Here is a 17,403-nt window from a genome sequence, read left to right on the forward strand (position 1 = left end):
TTTATGTTCGAGTTTTTTTGTCCGAATTCGAGTCTAAATTATTTTGTTCAATAATCTGCAACCCACTCATGAACTTTAATATTTTATTAATATAATATTATTATATATTAATTAAATAAATTTCAGACCTTTCGAGTAATTATTTTCAAAAAATAGTTCGAATAATTCGCGATATGTTCGAATCTTTCGAGCCAAACTCGAGCTTTAATTCGAATTGAATCCAAACTATGAAATTGAAATTTTTTTAGTTTTGAATCGAGCTCGATCTGGAATATAACTAATTAAATTTACACCCCTAGGATATACTAAGCTAATAATTTACTGATTGATACACCAATTTATTATTATTATTGTTTTGTTGTTGTTGTAAAATGGTTCTGGATTTGTCAAAATATAGCACACAAAGGACTATTTATCTTTTTTCCAAAAGTATTTTTGGAAAAATTTTGGTTGAACTGTTTTTTCAAAATTAATCAGAACATTCTCAAACCAAGTCCGTGAATAATTAAGAATAAAAAAATGACCTCGATTTGATATGTTTATATAAACCGGGCCGGTTTTATAATAATTTAAAAATTAATTTTATAGTGAGATTTGACTTTAAAAAAATCATTTTTTTTTAATGTCAAATGAAGTTAATTTTTAACATTCTGACAATCTATTAAAAAATCCAATTTATTCACATTCCAATAAATATTAAGACAAAATATTAATAATAATTAATGTTAATTTGTTATTTAAAATGATATATTTTCTAAATCCGAAGTCTCGGCTCATTTGATAATTGACATCAACCGGGGAATCATTTTATGTCATTTTTCTTTTTGTAAAAATTTATGTGAGACGATGTCACATGTCGTATTTTATGCTGAAAGTATTAGTTTTTATTATTAAAATCGATAGAATTGACTGTCTCACAGATAAAGATCTATAAATCATCTAACAAACATTATTTTTTCTTTCTATTTCATGATTTGACATCCGATCTCAACCCGTTTGGAAATCCCAAAATTAACCCCCCCACGATTTGACACGTGTATTTCATGAACAAATTGACCCTAGATTTTCTCCTCCGATCTCCAATTCATGTCTGAAATTTCAAATCTTTTACCTGATTTTTACGTAATTATTGTGATCAATTATAGGAAAGCAGGCGATGATTTGTAAATGGAAGCTGACATTGAACTAACGACTGCATCGTAAACTGAAAGAAATCTCTTTAATTAATTTCCTTCACCAAACCCTTTTCAACCAATCTGTTTTCATTTCTTAAAATCTACTCTACTATTGGGTTCTTCTTTCTGCACCTGAATAGGTTTGTGGAAAATAGTTGTGGGAGTTGGTGGGTTTTTTACGGGGCTGAGAAGGGGGGAAATGAAGCAGTAGATGGCGTTGCAGCAGCAGAACCGCCGTAGCAACAGCTTCCGTGGCGGGCCTTCGCCGCTGGAAGGGGCGGTGGACGGCGGGAAGAAGTCTCCGATGACTATTTTCTGGTTGGTCCTGCACGGACTTTGCTGTTTGATAAGTTTAGTGCTGGGTTTTCGATTTTCGCGGCTTTTGTTTTTTCTCTTGTTTTCTATTTCCTCGTCCCCATTACCCCCTTCTGCAACCACATTCTCCGTTCTCCATACTTCCTCGGATACGGCCACGCTGCAGCCTATGGGGAATTTTTCCACGGGAGGAGGGAGTAAGGTGGTGGTTGGGAGGCATGGGATACTGATACGACCGTGGCCACATCCCGATCCGGCCGAGGTGATGAAGGCGCACAAGATAATTGAGAGGGTTCAGATCGAGCAAAGGTCTCTGTATGGTATCAAAACGCCTAAACCAGTTATTGTGATCACACCTACTTATGTTCGAACTTTTCAGACACTTCATCTCACTGGAGTGATGCATTCTTTGATGAATGTTCCCTATGATCTTGTGTGGATCGTGGTTGAAGCTGGCGGTGTTACCAATGAGACGGTCTCGCTAATTTCTAAATCGAGACTGAAGACTATTCACATTGGATTTGATGAAAAGATGCCAGTTCTGTGGGAGGATCGGCATAAGTTGGAGTCGAGGATGAGGCTCCATGCTTTAAGGTATATGTTGATAGTGTCCATGATTTTATTTTGATTAATTAATTTGATTTTGGTTGATTTAGAGCGTTAGTTTTGGTAAAAGGTTGGTGTCATAGTGATTAATTAGCAGGAAAGATTATGTAACTTAAGGTCTTTAAAATGCGCAGGATAGTTAGAGAGAAGATGTTAGATGGTATCATAATGTTTGCAGATGATAGTAACATGCATAGCATGGAGTTATTTGATGAGATCCAGAATGTAAAATGGGTAGGCTCTGTTTCAGTTGGCATTGTTACGCATTCTGGTGGTTCTGAGGAACGAGAATTCCCAGTGCTGCAGAACGATGATGACAAGACCTCTAAATTGCCTGTTCAAGGGCCGGCTTGCAATTCTTCAAACCATTTTGTTGGGTGGCATACCCTTGATATGTCGCAGTTTGCAGATAGAAGTGCTAGATATATTGGTGACAGGGCTGTTGTGCTACCAAGAAAGCTGGAATGGGCCGGGTTTATATTAAATGCAAGATTGGTGTGGGAGGACACAGCAGATAAGCCCGAATGGGTTAACAAATTAGACGAGGTTGGTAGGAATGAAGAAGATCTTGAGAGTCCATTATCCTTGTTAAAGGATACGTCAATGGTGGAGCCTCTTGGGAGTTGTGGGCGCAAAGTTATGCTATGGTGGTTGCGCGTTGAGGCTAGAGCAGATAGTAAATTCCCTGCAAGGTTAGTCTTTTGTGCTATATTTTAAAGTACGTGCTAGTGGTTCCTTGTGGCTCCATCCCTTTTAAATGGGTGTGATCTGCTTATCTTCTGCTTGTGTCATTGTTTAATATTGTGCGGATTGTGATTTGGCATTATTTCTCTTCAGTTTCTGTCATGATCTTAATGCATTATTTGTGGAATGGTTGACTAGTTTCTGATGTTTGATTGTTGTAGACCTCTTTATGAAAAGGGAATGAGATCACTATCTAATTGACTATTAGATATGGTGAAGGACAGGCTTCATTTGATATGTGTAGTTTCTGAGTGTGTTATTTTTTTCCGTGAAAAAATGAGTCATGTAATTAGGGTCATTTGTGATATGAATTTCCCTGTACAATCTGTGCTGAAAGTTGTCTTTTGGTGCAACTCCTTGTACCGAGCGGGTTAGCTTTCAGCTTGCCACCAATTTGCTGCTTGGATGACAGAACTATTTGTTTATGCATTTATCAACTTAATCGATTTATCCCCCTGCAATTAGAAATGTATGTGTCTTAGACTTAACTATGAGTTGTCTGGCATGGATATTAACTTTAGGATGGTGGAGCATGAAGATTTGACCTGATTTAATTGAACCCATAAAGAAGGAATACCATGAATGGCAGTTGTTGAATGCGAGGACGATCCACATATGTTTGACCCGATAATTCATTTTCAAGAATGACATGGATTAGTTTTTTTTATAAAAGAACGCCTGGCGATATGATTTAGGCAGATCATGTTTAAAAGATAATATAAAGAAGGGATCTGAGATAAACCTCTGGAAAAGGTACATTGCCAATCAAAGAGAGTAATACAAAATCCTGAAAAGTCTATATTAAAATAAATAAGACTCAAGGTACAAAGTCGAGCTATGCAATATATTTAGGAACAGCTCCCACAAAACCTCGAATAACTGAAGCCCGAGACTGGGACTCAAAATAAGGATCCAATTATACCATTTGAGGTACACTTCACATATGAAACAAAACTCGCAATACATAAATAACAAGTGGAGCCACCAAAAAGAGAGGTGAGATTCCTGTAGAGCCAAAAGCCAACCAAAGCAGCCACCAGAACAATTTGATATAGAATACATTCTTTTGTTCAACCTTGGAAGACCGTATTTATATTTTTTGTATACGCATTCTGCTACATTGTCTTTCCAACTGATTTCTTTCGTTCATTCCTCAGTGTTTTAGACTTAATTGACTTTGGACGAGGTTTGTATTATCATCCATTCATGTTTTCTTTTCTGCCTTTCTAGGAAAAACAGTATCATCGTCAATCATACTGCTTTATTTTCAGCGGCGTACTTAAGACTATATCTGCACTGCGAAACAATTTTTTTAACAGCTAGTTGAAATTTATAATAAGCTTTATTTGGGGAGTCGGTCTCAACGTGTACAAATTTGCCAGTCGTTCTCAATATTGGCTGAAAATTAGTGACAGGAATTGGCATATTTTTAATACCCATATTATCCTATAGTTTACTGCATATTACCAACAAACTGAGAGTGCTGCTACTTTGACTGCATTTGCGGCCTTAACGTGCATAAGTAGATTAGCTGTCTTTAACGCTTCGGATGTTGCATGCTTTCCATTACCATATCAATAGGCACCGAATTTTCTAACATTTAGAATCGTGCTCGTTTTATCATCGTTACATATAAAAACTAGCAGAGGGCACTAATTTCTTGCACCAAGTTGTGATCTCGAACTATATTTAATTCTTGTGAATATGTACGGCCATGTAACCAACTTGAAATAATTCCTTTTTCAAAATGTAGATGGATAATTGACCCACCATTAGAGATCACTGTCCCGGCAAAACGTAGTCCATGGCCCGACTCTCCTCCCGAACTTCCTACAGAAAAAGTTGTTGGTATCCCAGAGAGTATCCCAGAGAATACTGAAAGGCGTGCAGCCAAAGTTGGTTCAAGAAGAAAACGCACTCGGAGCAAGAAGAAAAACGCGGCAAAAGCATTGAATGAGCATGTTACTATTACAAGACAATCTGGGGATAGCTAGAAGCCTATATTCATCACATCTCAGGTACCGGGCAAATGTGATTTTCTGACCAATGCGACACGATAACCATGGATTCGAAATGTTTGATATCTTGTTTGGTAAATACATCGAGGCACATGTTACATATACAATGGCCGGCCGATTCATACATTTGATTCTTGGCTTGGTTTAGTTCTGAGATTGGTTTTCTGTGATCATTCTTTCTATTCTTCCTTATTCCATTCCTTCATTCGTGTGATATAACATTTAAGCTTGTTTTTGGCTGTACCGTGTATGTACTTTTCTCCCGAGCTTCATATTCCAAGAATCTCGAAATAGGTTCATTTCAACGGGTAAGATCTTACCATATATACAATTTTAAAAAAAACGTGGGTCCTACATATGCATGGGCAAATCTTCACCATCCATCTTATCACGAGAGCAATGTCTACATAGGTAGGATGAAATAAACCCTCGATCGAAATAGAAACAATTCGGTATACTTTTTTTATTTTTGACTTTTAGGTCGTCGGGATTAATTGATGGGAGAGCATATGTCCCACCTTTCAGATGAAACAAATTCAAATTTATATTAAGTTTAATTCTCTTCAAAACTACTAAATTTGCATCTCGACATAGGATGAATTAGTTAGAACATGCTGCAGACATTATGGGACCTCACAGATTTCTAGGCTTCATAAATTCCTACAACTTCCCATAAATTTACTGATTCGGTGGCTTTAAGTTACAGATAAAATTACATATATTCCCAAAAAGGAAAGTAAGCTAGTTAGTTGCCAATTCTGTCTGGAAAAAGTAAAATACGTAAAGTAATTCAGATTTCAGCATCATAATTATCCATTCTTTCAATAAAATAAAAAAAATTAAAAATCATCCATTAATAGTTTATTAGTTTTTAAAATTCATTTATTTTTAAGTATATAATTAATATAATATATCATTTTAAATTTAGTCCCTTTAAATATTTGTAAGTTGTCACCCTCCATACGCTGTCCTGGTGAGAATAGACATTTACAAGGGGTCAACTGAGGCCGACTAAATTCAAACATGGGTAAAACCGGGCTTTAGTCCAAGTGGTCTCACCGTCTTTCTTCTGTATAGTGGGTCGGGTTGAGCCCTCCCCATCCCATAGTTTAGGAATTATAAAATAAAAAAAATCAAACATTGGCACATATTAATCTCCATATCATTTTCAGGTCGGTTTTTGTAACTTTTTGAATAATTTAAATTTCGATTATTTAACAAAAAAACTACTGATTGAAGAAAAATTATTAAAAGAATTATAAAAAACTAATAATTTTCCAAATACCAACGATAATTACAGTTCGGTGTCGCTAATCCAACTAAATTATTTTGATATTTTGTTGAGATTGTTTATTCACTCTCTCTAAATCAATGTGCGGGATAATGCCCATTTTCGTCCTTTTCGTTAACCGCTTTTCCCATTTCCGTCCCTCATGATTTTTGACTGCTTAATTAATCCTTTATGTTTTCAAAATATTCCCGAATTGATCCCTACCGTTATCCTGACGTTAAGGTTAATGTTGACTTATGAAAAATGGTAGAAATTAGCGACGGTTTTTCAAAAGCAGTCGTTAATTAGCGTCGCTGCTATTTCCATAAAATAAATTTTAAGTTTTTTTTTTAAAAAATTATTAAAAGTAATTTTTTATTTTATGGAAATATTAAACCGTCGCTAATTAGCGACGGTTTTAGCGACGGCGTTTGGAGAAACCGTCGCTAATTAGCGACGGAGTTTTTAAACCGTCGCTAATTAGCGACAGCATTCAAACAACCGTCGCTAATTAGCGACAATGTTTTAACTCGTCACTCATTAGCGACGGTTTACTATTTCCATAAAATAAAAAAAATTAATTTTTTTATTTTTAAAAAAAAATTAGAATCGGACTATGATAACAATATTAATAATCTTAACTAACACTTAAAAATTTACAAAAAATTAAAGCGAAAAAGTTTATCTTAAGTCGAAACTAAAATCATGTGAGAGAAAAAAATTTTAAGTGTTGTAAAGTAGTGTGTATGAAAATAGAAAGAGAGTATATTTATAGACAGTTTGCTTTATGCTTTTGGTAAAATAGCGACGGTGATTGCAAAACCGTCTATACTTCAAGGTTAATAATATTACCGTCACTATTAGCGACGGTGTTACCAAAACCCGTCGCAAACTGTCTATAAATATACTCTCTTTCCATTTTCATACACACCACTTTACAACACTTAAATTTTTTTTCTCTCACACGATTTTAGTTCGACTTAAGTTAACTTTTTCGCTTTAATTTTTTGTAAATTTTTAAGTGTGTGTTAAGATTATTAATATTGTTAGCATAGTCCGATTCTAAGTTTTTTTTTTAAAATTATTAAAATTATTTTTTTTAATGAAAATATTAAACCGTCGCTAATATTTTGAAAATCCGTCGCTAATTAGCGACGGTTTAATAAAAACCGTCGCTAATGTCAAGTCAACGTTACCCCTAACGTCAGACTAACGGTAGGGATCAATTCGGGAATATTTTGAAAACATGAAGGATTAATTAAGCAGTCAAAAATCACAAGGGACTGAAATGGGAAAAGCGGTTAACGAGAAGGACGAAAATAGGTATTATCCCATCAATGTGCACATCCTAACATATCTAATTTTTTAAATGTGGAATTGGATTTTTCTTATAAAAAATAAGATTAAAGTTTAAAATATAAAAATACAACGTCGTATCAAAAGTATTTAGTCATTATCGAATTACATATTAACTTATTGCCACAATCCATCAATCAAAGTGCATAAATCTGAATGTTTAAGTTGTGATATTTGGCACAGTGTTTGATATTATTAAATTTTTTTTTAAATAATTTAACTCAGATATTACTAATCAATATAACAATAAAATACATACAGTTCACTTTAAATATACAAAAAATAGCCACTTAAGTCATGTATCTTATCATGTTTTCTATTTTAATTATCTAATTTGTCAACATTGTACTTTAATCATGTAACTTTTGTTTTTGTTGTTTTTAATCATATTTCATCTTGCCGTGACATCAGAATGATCATCAATTTTCAATTCTATATCGGTATTTTTTAGTGTGAGGCCAACATTTTCATACCACATCATCACTCCGGCAAAATAGAGTTAAAAACCAACAAAAACCAACAAAAAAATTACAAAACTAAAATGCAACTTTGATAAATTATTTGAAAAAAACAAAAACATGACAACTTAGATAACAAATTCATATTTTCCCTTAAATATATCATGATGATTATTGTAATGACATAATAATTCTAAAATATGAGTTTCATATCCTATTTTTGTTATGGATTTCATAAATTCATAATCCTTGTTCCCTTTTCTTAAATTCATATATATATATATATTATATGTATGTATATTACGCCCGAAAACCCGAACACACTAATCACATTCATGCATGAAAATTTATTTAAAAGTGGTTTAGAAACATGTTTAATTATTGACATGATTTAATGGTTATTTAACCTAATGTTATGAATATAAACTTTTTACAGTCGGTACGCGATGTACGACAGAAGGCGAGAGAACCAGGGACGATTTTGATAAAATTTCTACTTTTAGAATGTTATAAATAGAAACTCTAAATTTAGTAAGTCCAAAGTAGGAAAGCGGCAATCTATTTGTAGCAAGAGACGAACTTAATCAGTAAAAAATTTTTGCTAGAAAATGAGTAGTTTCGGGCGTGCGATACTAGAAACGAGTGACACCAAATATTTTTAAATACTGTTGGGACTTTTTAGTGGATTAAGTATGTATTTAATTAACACCTAAATGGGCTTAGTTTTTTTGGTGGTTAATTAATTAATTATAGGGCCTATTATGAAACTTAAGCCAAATTAAAAACTTAATGGCCTAATTAAATAAAACCTAATAACCCTAAACCATCATTCTCACACCTCTACATACAATTGTAGCGCACACAGACACACTAGGACTCTAGGTGGCCGGGACATAGAGGAAGGAATGAAGGGAGATTTCACGTACCGTTCGTCTCTCGTTGCGTTGTCGCTCGTGTATCATAAGAATAAAGGAACAAGGAATGTTTTCAAACCTTTCTTTAAATTTATGCACCATTCAATCCTTAATATTGAATGAATCTGATTTTGTGTGAAAAACTTGTAATGATTATGATTTTAAGTTTCCTACATGTGTATCTCATGTTTTCATAAAGAATTCTTAATGTTTTGGGATTGCTGAAGGACGGATGCAAATCAAGAGATTTAAGAGTCATACTAAATACCTAAGAGTAAGTTTGAAGGGACTATGGCCATAGGGGTCGCCTCCATGGCAGCACCACCTACACGTGAATACCATTAGGGTCGATAGGTGGGAAGTCGCATGGCCTTGGGTCCCTACCGCCAAGGGGGCTGCATAGGGCCCTAGCCACGGTTTAGAGGTTTTAGGTCTTAGAAAGGGCTAGGAGAGGTTTGGACAGTGCCTGGACCAGTGGGAAAAGCGCTGCGACCAAATTTCCAAAAATTGCCCTTGTTGTCTTATTTGGGGTGTGTGCGGTTATGTGGGCTAAGTGGTTGGTTTAATGGCTGGTACAGGGGCTAGGGACGTGCCTTAGGGTCCTGGTGAGAGTCTAGTGCTAGCCAAAATTCGAGTCAAGGGCAGCCACAGCCGCTGGAGCGTTTGTTCTCGGCTGCACACGAAGAGCCACTCGGCGGGCTGCTGTTGTGAGGGGTTTGGAGCCTTGAGCATCTGCTCTGTGTCTGAAAGGGCCTGACATGGTCTTATTTAGTGTCTAAGGAAGGGGTCTAGGGCCTAGTTCGGGGTCGTTTTGAGCCGTGGTCCATTTGGAGTGGTAATTTTTCCGAATGTGTCAAAAAAAGGGCGAAGTGAGCCTATAGTGAACTTGCAATGAAAAAGGGAGTGAACCGTCAAAAACGGGGGCGAGAATATCAATGATAATGGATCCGTTGAAAAAGTGAACAGTAAAGTCATTTTTATGATTGTCGGTGGGATCGTCAAAGAAGTGGACGTTGAACCAGGCGACCTAGTACTATGGTTTATAGATTGATCAATTGAATGAATGTTGTCACTTTCGAGGATCGTACTTCACCTAAAATGATGATTTTAAATAGGAAAATGTTCATATCTAAGCATGATCTCAAAAGTTGCATATTTTGAAAGTTCATGTTTGCATGAAAGAGACTATTTTTAGTAAAAGTAATTTTTATGCATGTGATTGTATATATATGTACTTGCTATATTAGGTTTGATCAAGTCATTAGACTCATTAGATTTGAATGTTTGTAGGTGATGATGATGTTAAGTCGTGAGATGCGGACTATCGAGTCATCCGGGAGGTGCATTGCTATACCCGAAACCTAGAAATTCCGCTATATGTTAAAGACTTTTGATGATTTTATGAATTATCGATTTTATTTATAGATTGTTAAGATGATACAATTTATTAAGTTGAATTTTAGATTTTAATTGCTTTATTTATTTATTCTGCGTAAAAGGTTTTGGATTTATGAAATTCATTTATTAGATTATTTATACTAGTTTATTTATGATGAATTATTATACATGATCTAGAAAAAAACTAGTGTAAATTAAATAAATTTAGAAGTAGGGACGTTTCAATATATAATTACTTCTTCAAAAAAATAAAATGTAACATATATATATAACTTTATTCTTTTTCATAAGACCAAACTAAATTTAAAAAATAATAGTAATTAATTAGCTTTTGGTGCCCTATATATAACCCAAGCATTCTTTGCTCCTTCCACCTTAAGCAAAGCAAACATAGCAAACTTTCCCTTTGCACAACTTCTGAAATTCTCCAACTATGCATAAGATTATTGCACACTCCATTCTTTTCTTCTGCTTCGCCATTTTGGCATATTCAACAGGCATAACCATCTTAAAATACGACGAAAATTACATAGCAAAGAATCCAAATCTTCGTAGCGAAAATCATGTAAGGACCTTATACGAATGGTGGCTGGCAAAGCATGGTAAAACGTACAATGGGTTGGGAGAAAAGGACAAAAGATTCGATATTTTTAAGGATAACCTGAAATTCATCGACGAGCATAACGCCGGGAATCGCACTTACGAGGTGGGCTTGAATCGGTTTGCCGATCTGAGTAACGAAGAGTACAGGTCTTTGTATTTGGGTACGAGGACTGATGCTAAGCGCCGGTTTGTGAAGTCGAGATATGGTAGTAATCGGTACCGTTTTGGGAATGGGGAGACTTTGCCGGAATCCGTTGATTGGAGGAAGAAGGGTGCTGTTGCTCCGATCAAAAACCAAGGCTCCTGTGGTGAGTTTTTGTATGTTTTTGGTGGAAAATTTCATTTTTGTTCGATTTTTGTCTTCGATCAAAAATGGTTTTGGTCTATTAACTTTGGTTCTTTTGTTTTTTTCGTGTTTTTAGCCATGTCAGCAGTATCAGTTATATCATACTCCAATAAAAATAAAGACTAGATGTGTAAAGCAGATCAAATTATTGTGTTAGGACATTTAATAACTCATAATTATAGGATCGAAATCAAATTTAGGTAATGTTTTACGGGATGGTTTTACTAAAGTTTTATGTAAATTTTTCGAAAAATTCATTTGGACAGGAAGTTGTTGGGCTTTTTCAACAGTTGCTGCAGTTGAAGGCATAAACCAGATAGCCACAGGGAAACTCATCACTCTATCAGAACAAGAACTCGTGGATTGCGACAAAAAAGAAAATTTAGGCTGCAATGGTGGCCTCATGGATTATGCTTTCCAATTCATCATGTCCAATGGTGGTATGGACACTGAGGATGATTATCCTTATAAGGGTGTCGATTCCGAATGTGACTTTACTCGGGTTTGTATTGAGTTCGAGCAGGTTCTTGATTCATCATTTCTACAAAAAGTCTAATGTTTGTGTTGCTTTCTCGCAATTTTTTTTGTCATGTTTCAGAAGAATGCGAAGATTGTAAGTATAGATGGTTATGAAGACGTGCCACAAGACGAGAAATCTTTGCGAAAGGCCGTGGCACATCAACCGGTTAGTGTTGCTATCGAAGCGTCGGGGAGATCCCTCCAACTCTATACTACGGTAATGAACTCTCTCTGCTATAAATGTATTGAATACTATTGCTATACATGAAACTGTTCATCTTTTATATGGATCAAATTCTTGGATCTGTCCTTTCAAAACTTCTTAAAAGTCTGATATTTATAATCCTATGATCAGGGGGTATTCACCGGCGAGTGCGGGACGGAACTAGACCATGGTGTGGTGGTGGTTGGCTACGGTACAGAAAAGGGGGTCGATTATTGGATTGTGAGGAACTCATGGGGGACTAATTGGGGTGAAGATGGATACTTTAGACTCGAACGCAGCGCGATTAATGCTCCATCCGGCAAGTGTGGGATCGTTATGGAAGCTTCTTACCCCATCAAGAATGCTGAAAATCCAACAAATTTTGGCTATGTTGCTGATGAATAAGATGAGGAGCAATACTTTATGCTTTTTCTTGATATTAACTTATCAATTTGATGGCTACATTTATTTGGGATCTTCAATTGAATGCTGTGTATGTATATATATATAATTTATCCTCTTGTATTGCATCTGGAAACATATGGTACGTATTGGTTAATGAAATTGGAGTTTCTTGAGTTTAAGTCAAACTTTTTTCCCATAATCTTGCGCCTGGTGAGATCATTCATTAGATTGATCAAGGTGTTGGTTTTAGTCTTATATTTATCCGGTATGCATTGAAAGATAGCGGCTGCGGATTTCATTTTCATAAAAAAATAATTACTCTCTTTTATTGTTAAATATCAATTAATAGTTAAATAAATGGTTACTCAACTTTTGCTACTAAATCGATTTTGATATCCATATTCCATACCAGTCAATTTTGATAACCACTGAAATTTCAATTCTTGATACTCTAAATATGTGAATTAATCAATTATATATGACCTCACATTTTTCTAACCAATAAATTTTGATACCTAGCGCATTTAAATCCATCAATTTTAGTTACCACAGCAATATTTTTTTTCTCGATCTATGCATTTTTTCAAGTCAAAAACTTGTGTGAGACAATCTCACGGGTCGTATTTGTGAGACGGATCTATTATTTGGATCATCTATGAAAAAATATTACTTTTTATGCTAGGAGTATTACTTTTTATTGTGAATATCAGTAGGGTTGACCCGTCTCACAAATTAAGATCCGTGAGACGGTCTCACATGAGACTCACTCTTTTTTCAAATATCAAACTAGAGATAAATTATTCTTAAAAAAACTCGACATAAATTAGTTGTCATGAAATTTAAGAAAAAATTAAATAGATTTTGAATCGAAGAGTTTACTTGCGAAAATTGTATCAAATGAACCTGTATGGCATAATAATTTAGTATAGATCAATGGAATTTTATTAATATGTTTGTTTTTATTCAATTTTTTCCCAGGTTATTACACAAATGTTTTTTCTTCTCGTAAATTCAACTTCTTTAGAAAATGAAATTATCCAAATTTATATATTTGAAAAATGGTTAAATAGAAAAAAAAAATATAATATTAAAGTCTAAAATTATGTCAGTTGGATATATTGAATGCATGACGAGCGATAGTGAAAAAATCTCTCTTAGTAGAAAAATATTAAAACTCTTATAAAATAGTCTCATGAAAACAGATCCCTACATTAACCGAACCATGAAAAGATATTATTTTTTATGTCAAAATTATTAGTTTTTACTCCAAATATGTAAAAAATATAACTATTCAGATCAACAGTGGTAGTATTTGACTGGGAATTAAATTTTTGCTCCGTTTTGTGCTTATCCCCAGCGACACAAATATAAGTGATACAACAAGTTTAACTTGCCAAAAACGAAAAATTAAGGAAATTTATATACTATATATAGTTTTTTTTAATGAAGTAAACATTCAGTGAAATGGTAAAAAAGTTGAGTTAAACTAGACATCCTAAGGATTAATAAAATTAGCACAAATCCTAATACAATCCAACCATAACAATAAATATTCTACCAAGTCACTAGACCGAGGAACACTTCTGATCAAAGTATGAATCTTGATCTTCTTTATGATACATTCCACGTTTGGTTCTTCATTATAAAACATAACTTTATTCCTCAAGTTCCAAATGTGATACATGGAAACTGCTAAGGCTGCACTGCGTGCGCATCCTAGCCAACGTTGAATTTCTTCCATACACAGTTCGAAATGCCTTCAATACTGCCGAAGGTTACCCCATGATTTTGTGCATTCCAAGCCATATTCGAACATCATTCCAAATACTCTTAAAGAGAGGGCAATAAAAAAAAAAGGTGTAATAAAGATTCATCTACCCTCTTACATAGCACACAAGGCAAACTGAAGTCTATCACACGTGAGTAGCTTTCCATGAACAATCAACCACAATATAAACCGGTGCTTCGGTAGTATGCTAGATTTCATCAACAAAATGTTTGGATGTATTAAATCAGTCGACAAACATTGTTGAAGTTAGTTTTTAATGTGCTATATTTAGAGTGTTTTAATGATATTAATAAAGTGTGATATGTGGTTTGCGGTTATAAAAAAACTTCTTGAAAATATGAATTTGAAATTCATGGATTTCGTTTAGTTTTATTGTTAAACATTATATTAAATCAACATCTTATTTATTTATACATTAGTATCACAAAATAGAATGAATTTCAAATGACATTATTATTAGATGAACTCGAAATTCATTCTTATTAACCTGAAATACTATATAAACATGTAAATGCGAATTTAAATTTTATGAACAACAAAAATATATTTGAATACATTTGAAATCCATTAATTTGAAATTCATCGGTCTAAGCACAACTCATAAATAATTGGCAATATCCTGACTTCCCTTTATTATGTGTAATGATTTTGAGGGTTAACCATGAAATTTGCCTCCTCCTTGGCAGGCACAGGCACACGTTGTATTCTATAAATAATAATAACTACAACATATATTTTTCCAAAAAAGGAAAGTCAGTTAGGGAGACAGTTTTGACCACCGAAGAAAACACCCAATGCCGCAGAAAACGTCCAGGTTCAGCGTTGGAAAATGAAATTGAAAAGAGTCCCCATACATCATTCATGACAATCAAGACTCTTGCGAGTCACCGTGCCAGCTCCAAGAAAAAATTTATTTGAAGTGTTGTGATTTTTTATTTAATTAATCCAAACTCCATAATTTCAAAAGTAAAACAAATTTATTTTTTTAACAATTATATTGACGTCTAAATATACAATTACATAAAGAAGATACATTGTTTATCAAATCAAAAGTAACCATATAATTAAGACAAAAATTTGTGTGAGACGGTCTCACGTGTCGTAATTTGTGAGACATATATCTTATTTGGGTCATTCATGAAAAATTATTACTTTTTATGCTAAGAGTGTTACTTTTTTATTGTGAATATCGGTAGAGTTGAACCGTCTCACAAATAAAGATTCGTGAAACCGTATGACAATGGACCTACTCTAGTTTCCATATCAAATTTTCAAGTTTTCAAAGAACGGTTCACAAATTGATTTTTTTTTTGTAGCGTCTCGACATTCTTTATTCATTTAATTTACAATGCGGAAAATATTTTCTCGTGACATCAAGGCTCAAGCAATAACCTGGACCATTTTTTTACTTGAGATGTTATAATCAACAAAATGACATGTATGTCATCTGCTTGAATTTTTTTTATGGTTAATGAATTACTTAAAACAATGAATCGGCTCGATAATATAATCATACATGTATTTAGCAAGTTGGAAATGCATAAAAGTCACCCAAAAGTCGAAAGTACGAAAATCCTCTATACTTGGACAGCACGCGCAACGATCCATCGCTAAAAATAGCGAGCCACCGTTATTGTCCGCCGTCGGCGAGAGCAAGCCAGTGTCCGAAAACGACGCCCCCTCGCTATATTTTATGTCAAACAACCTCAAAATTGTGAATTTCGACCAATTTCAACTATTTCAATGACACAGAAGAAAAACATGTATAGAGAACTCAAACATAAGGTATAACACTTCCTTAAACGACAAAACGCATGGAAACGACACCATTCAAACGCTAAAATCAACTAGCAGTACAAAGTGATCTTTCTTAGAAGTGCACATGCATGATTCAATATCAATAAATCTAAATAACTTTTATCCAACTAAAATAAAATGCATATTATTTAAAACTAGGGGATAGAGGTTTCTTGGACAACACATTGTGCATCTTTCTCGCTTCCTCACCCATTCCACTTCTTGTTCATCATCTATCCCATTTACTTATTCGTCCTTACATACACCAGTCCAAGCACAGTGAGTTTAAAGACTCGAAAAACCCACCCAAGTATTATAAAATACATAATAAAACTTGTAAGACATGTATAGAATGAGTGACTACATAAAACACATTTTACTTCATTTTTTGTAATGCCTTGAATTCGACGATTGTCTCTCACCAAGACGAGTCTTTCCGGTGTATTTATGTCTCATTCACATGCACTCTGGGAAACTTTTCAGGGGTTACCCATCCCGAAATTGTCTCAAGTCAAGCATGCTTAACTTTGGAGTTCTTATGTGATGAGCTTCCGAAAAGAAAATGCACATTCTTGATATGAGTGACACATAACTGGCTAGTTGAGCAGATGCGCACTGGCGCACGAGCCCTTCGCATATTGGCGCACACACACAAAACGAGTAAACACCGTGAAACAACTCCCAATACATCAAAACCCTTATTCCAGACCTCAAAGTAATCTTTTTGCAAACCTTTACTCTCAAACTTGGACTTCAGGCTCACAAGGAATGACATACGCTTCACTTTCATTTAACAAAATACGTCATTATTTGAAAATACAGTTTTATCTCGCAGTAACACATTATAATATCAGTACATGCGCGTGGATCTTTAATCTAAATAACACATAAACATGGATGATACGTCAAGAATGAAATTATGCTTGCCATGTTCTTGTCGGTAGGGGATAATCTGGACTCCGATAATAACGAATATAGCATTCAAACAGAAGAACAACTCCAAAATCTCATTGAATTTTAGGATGAAATTTTTAAAACTTAGGGGTGAGGGGAAGGAGGCGTGAACGCTGAATGAAGAAAAAGGCCGTCTTCTTTTTTTTTCTTGGAATTCTATTATTTGTTTAAATTAGGACTTTTGGCTAGAAAATGGCCCATGATTCTAATATTTTTCCTTTATTAAAATCCCCGAAAATTCAATAAAATGAAATAAAATTTGTATAATTATTTTAATAAATTTTCCCTTGCTAATAGCTTCTTTTTCCTTATCATGCCCCATACCTGAAAAACATCACAAACAAGTTCTGTGTGTAGCATATACATTCATAATTAAATATATTTAATCACCTATATTTATTTGATTAAATAAATAATCAATTTTAGTAGGCGCCGTGGAGCATATGGACACAAACAATTAAATTAATTATTTTGTTATGGTTTAATTTATGATGGACATATAAATTGATTTTACAACAAACCAGTTAATAA

General features: G+C 34.2%; 2 protein-coding genes across 2 annotated transcripts; both read left to right on the forward strand.

Annotated features, from left to right (window-relative positions):
• Positions 1-1,032: 1,032 nt before the first annotated feature.
• LOC140841617 (probable beta-1,4-xylosyltransferase IRX14H) lies at positions 1,033-5,050 on the forward strand. Its single transcript, XM_073209168.1, has 3 exons — positions 1,033-2,084; positions 2,231-2,788; positions 4,594-5,050. The coding sequence occupies exons 1-3, from the start codon at positions 1,387-1,389 to the stop codon at positions 4,832-4,834; spliced, it is 1,497 nt and encodes a 498-aa protein (XP_073065269.1). The 5' UTR covers positions 1,033-1,386; the 3' UTR covers positions 4,835-5,050.
• A 5,609-nt stretch (positions 5,051-10,659) lies between these two features.
• On the forward strand, positions 10,660-12,505 carry LOC140840540 (cysteine proteinase mucunain). Its single transcript, XM_073207720.1, has 4 exons — positions 10,660-11,165; positions 11,470-11,705; positions 11,802-11,939; positions 12,078-12,505. The coding sequence occupies exons 1-4, from the start codon at positions 10,688-10,690 to the stop codon at positions 12,330-12,332; spliced, it is 1,107 nt and encodes a 368-aa protein (XP_073063821.1). The 5' UTR covers positions 10,660-10,687; the 3' UTR covers positions 12,333-12,505.
• Positions 12,506-17,403: the final 4,898 nt, after the last annotated feature.

Source organism: Primulina eburnea, chromosome 9, assembly GCF_022965805.1.
Source record: "Primulina eburnea isolate SZY01 chromosome 9, ASM2296580v1, whole genome shotgun sequence".
In the NCBI taxonomy this organism is placed as follows: Eukaryota; Viridiplantae; Streptophyta; class Magnoliopsida; order Lamiales; family Gesneriaceae; genus Primulina; species Primulina eburnea.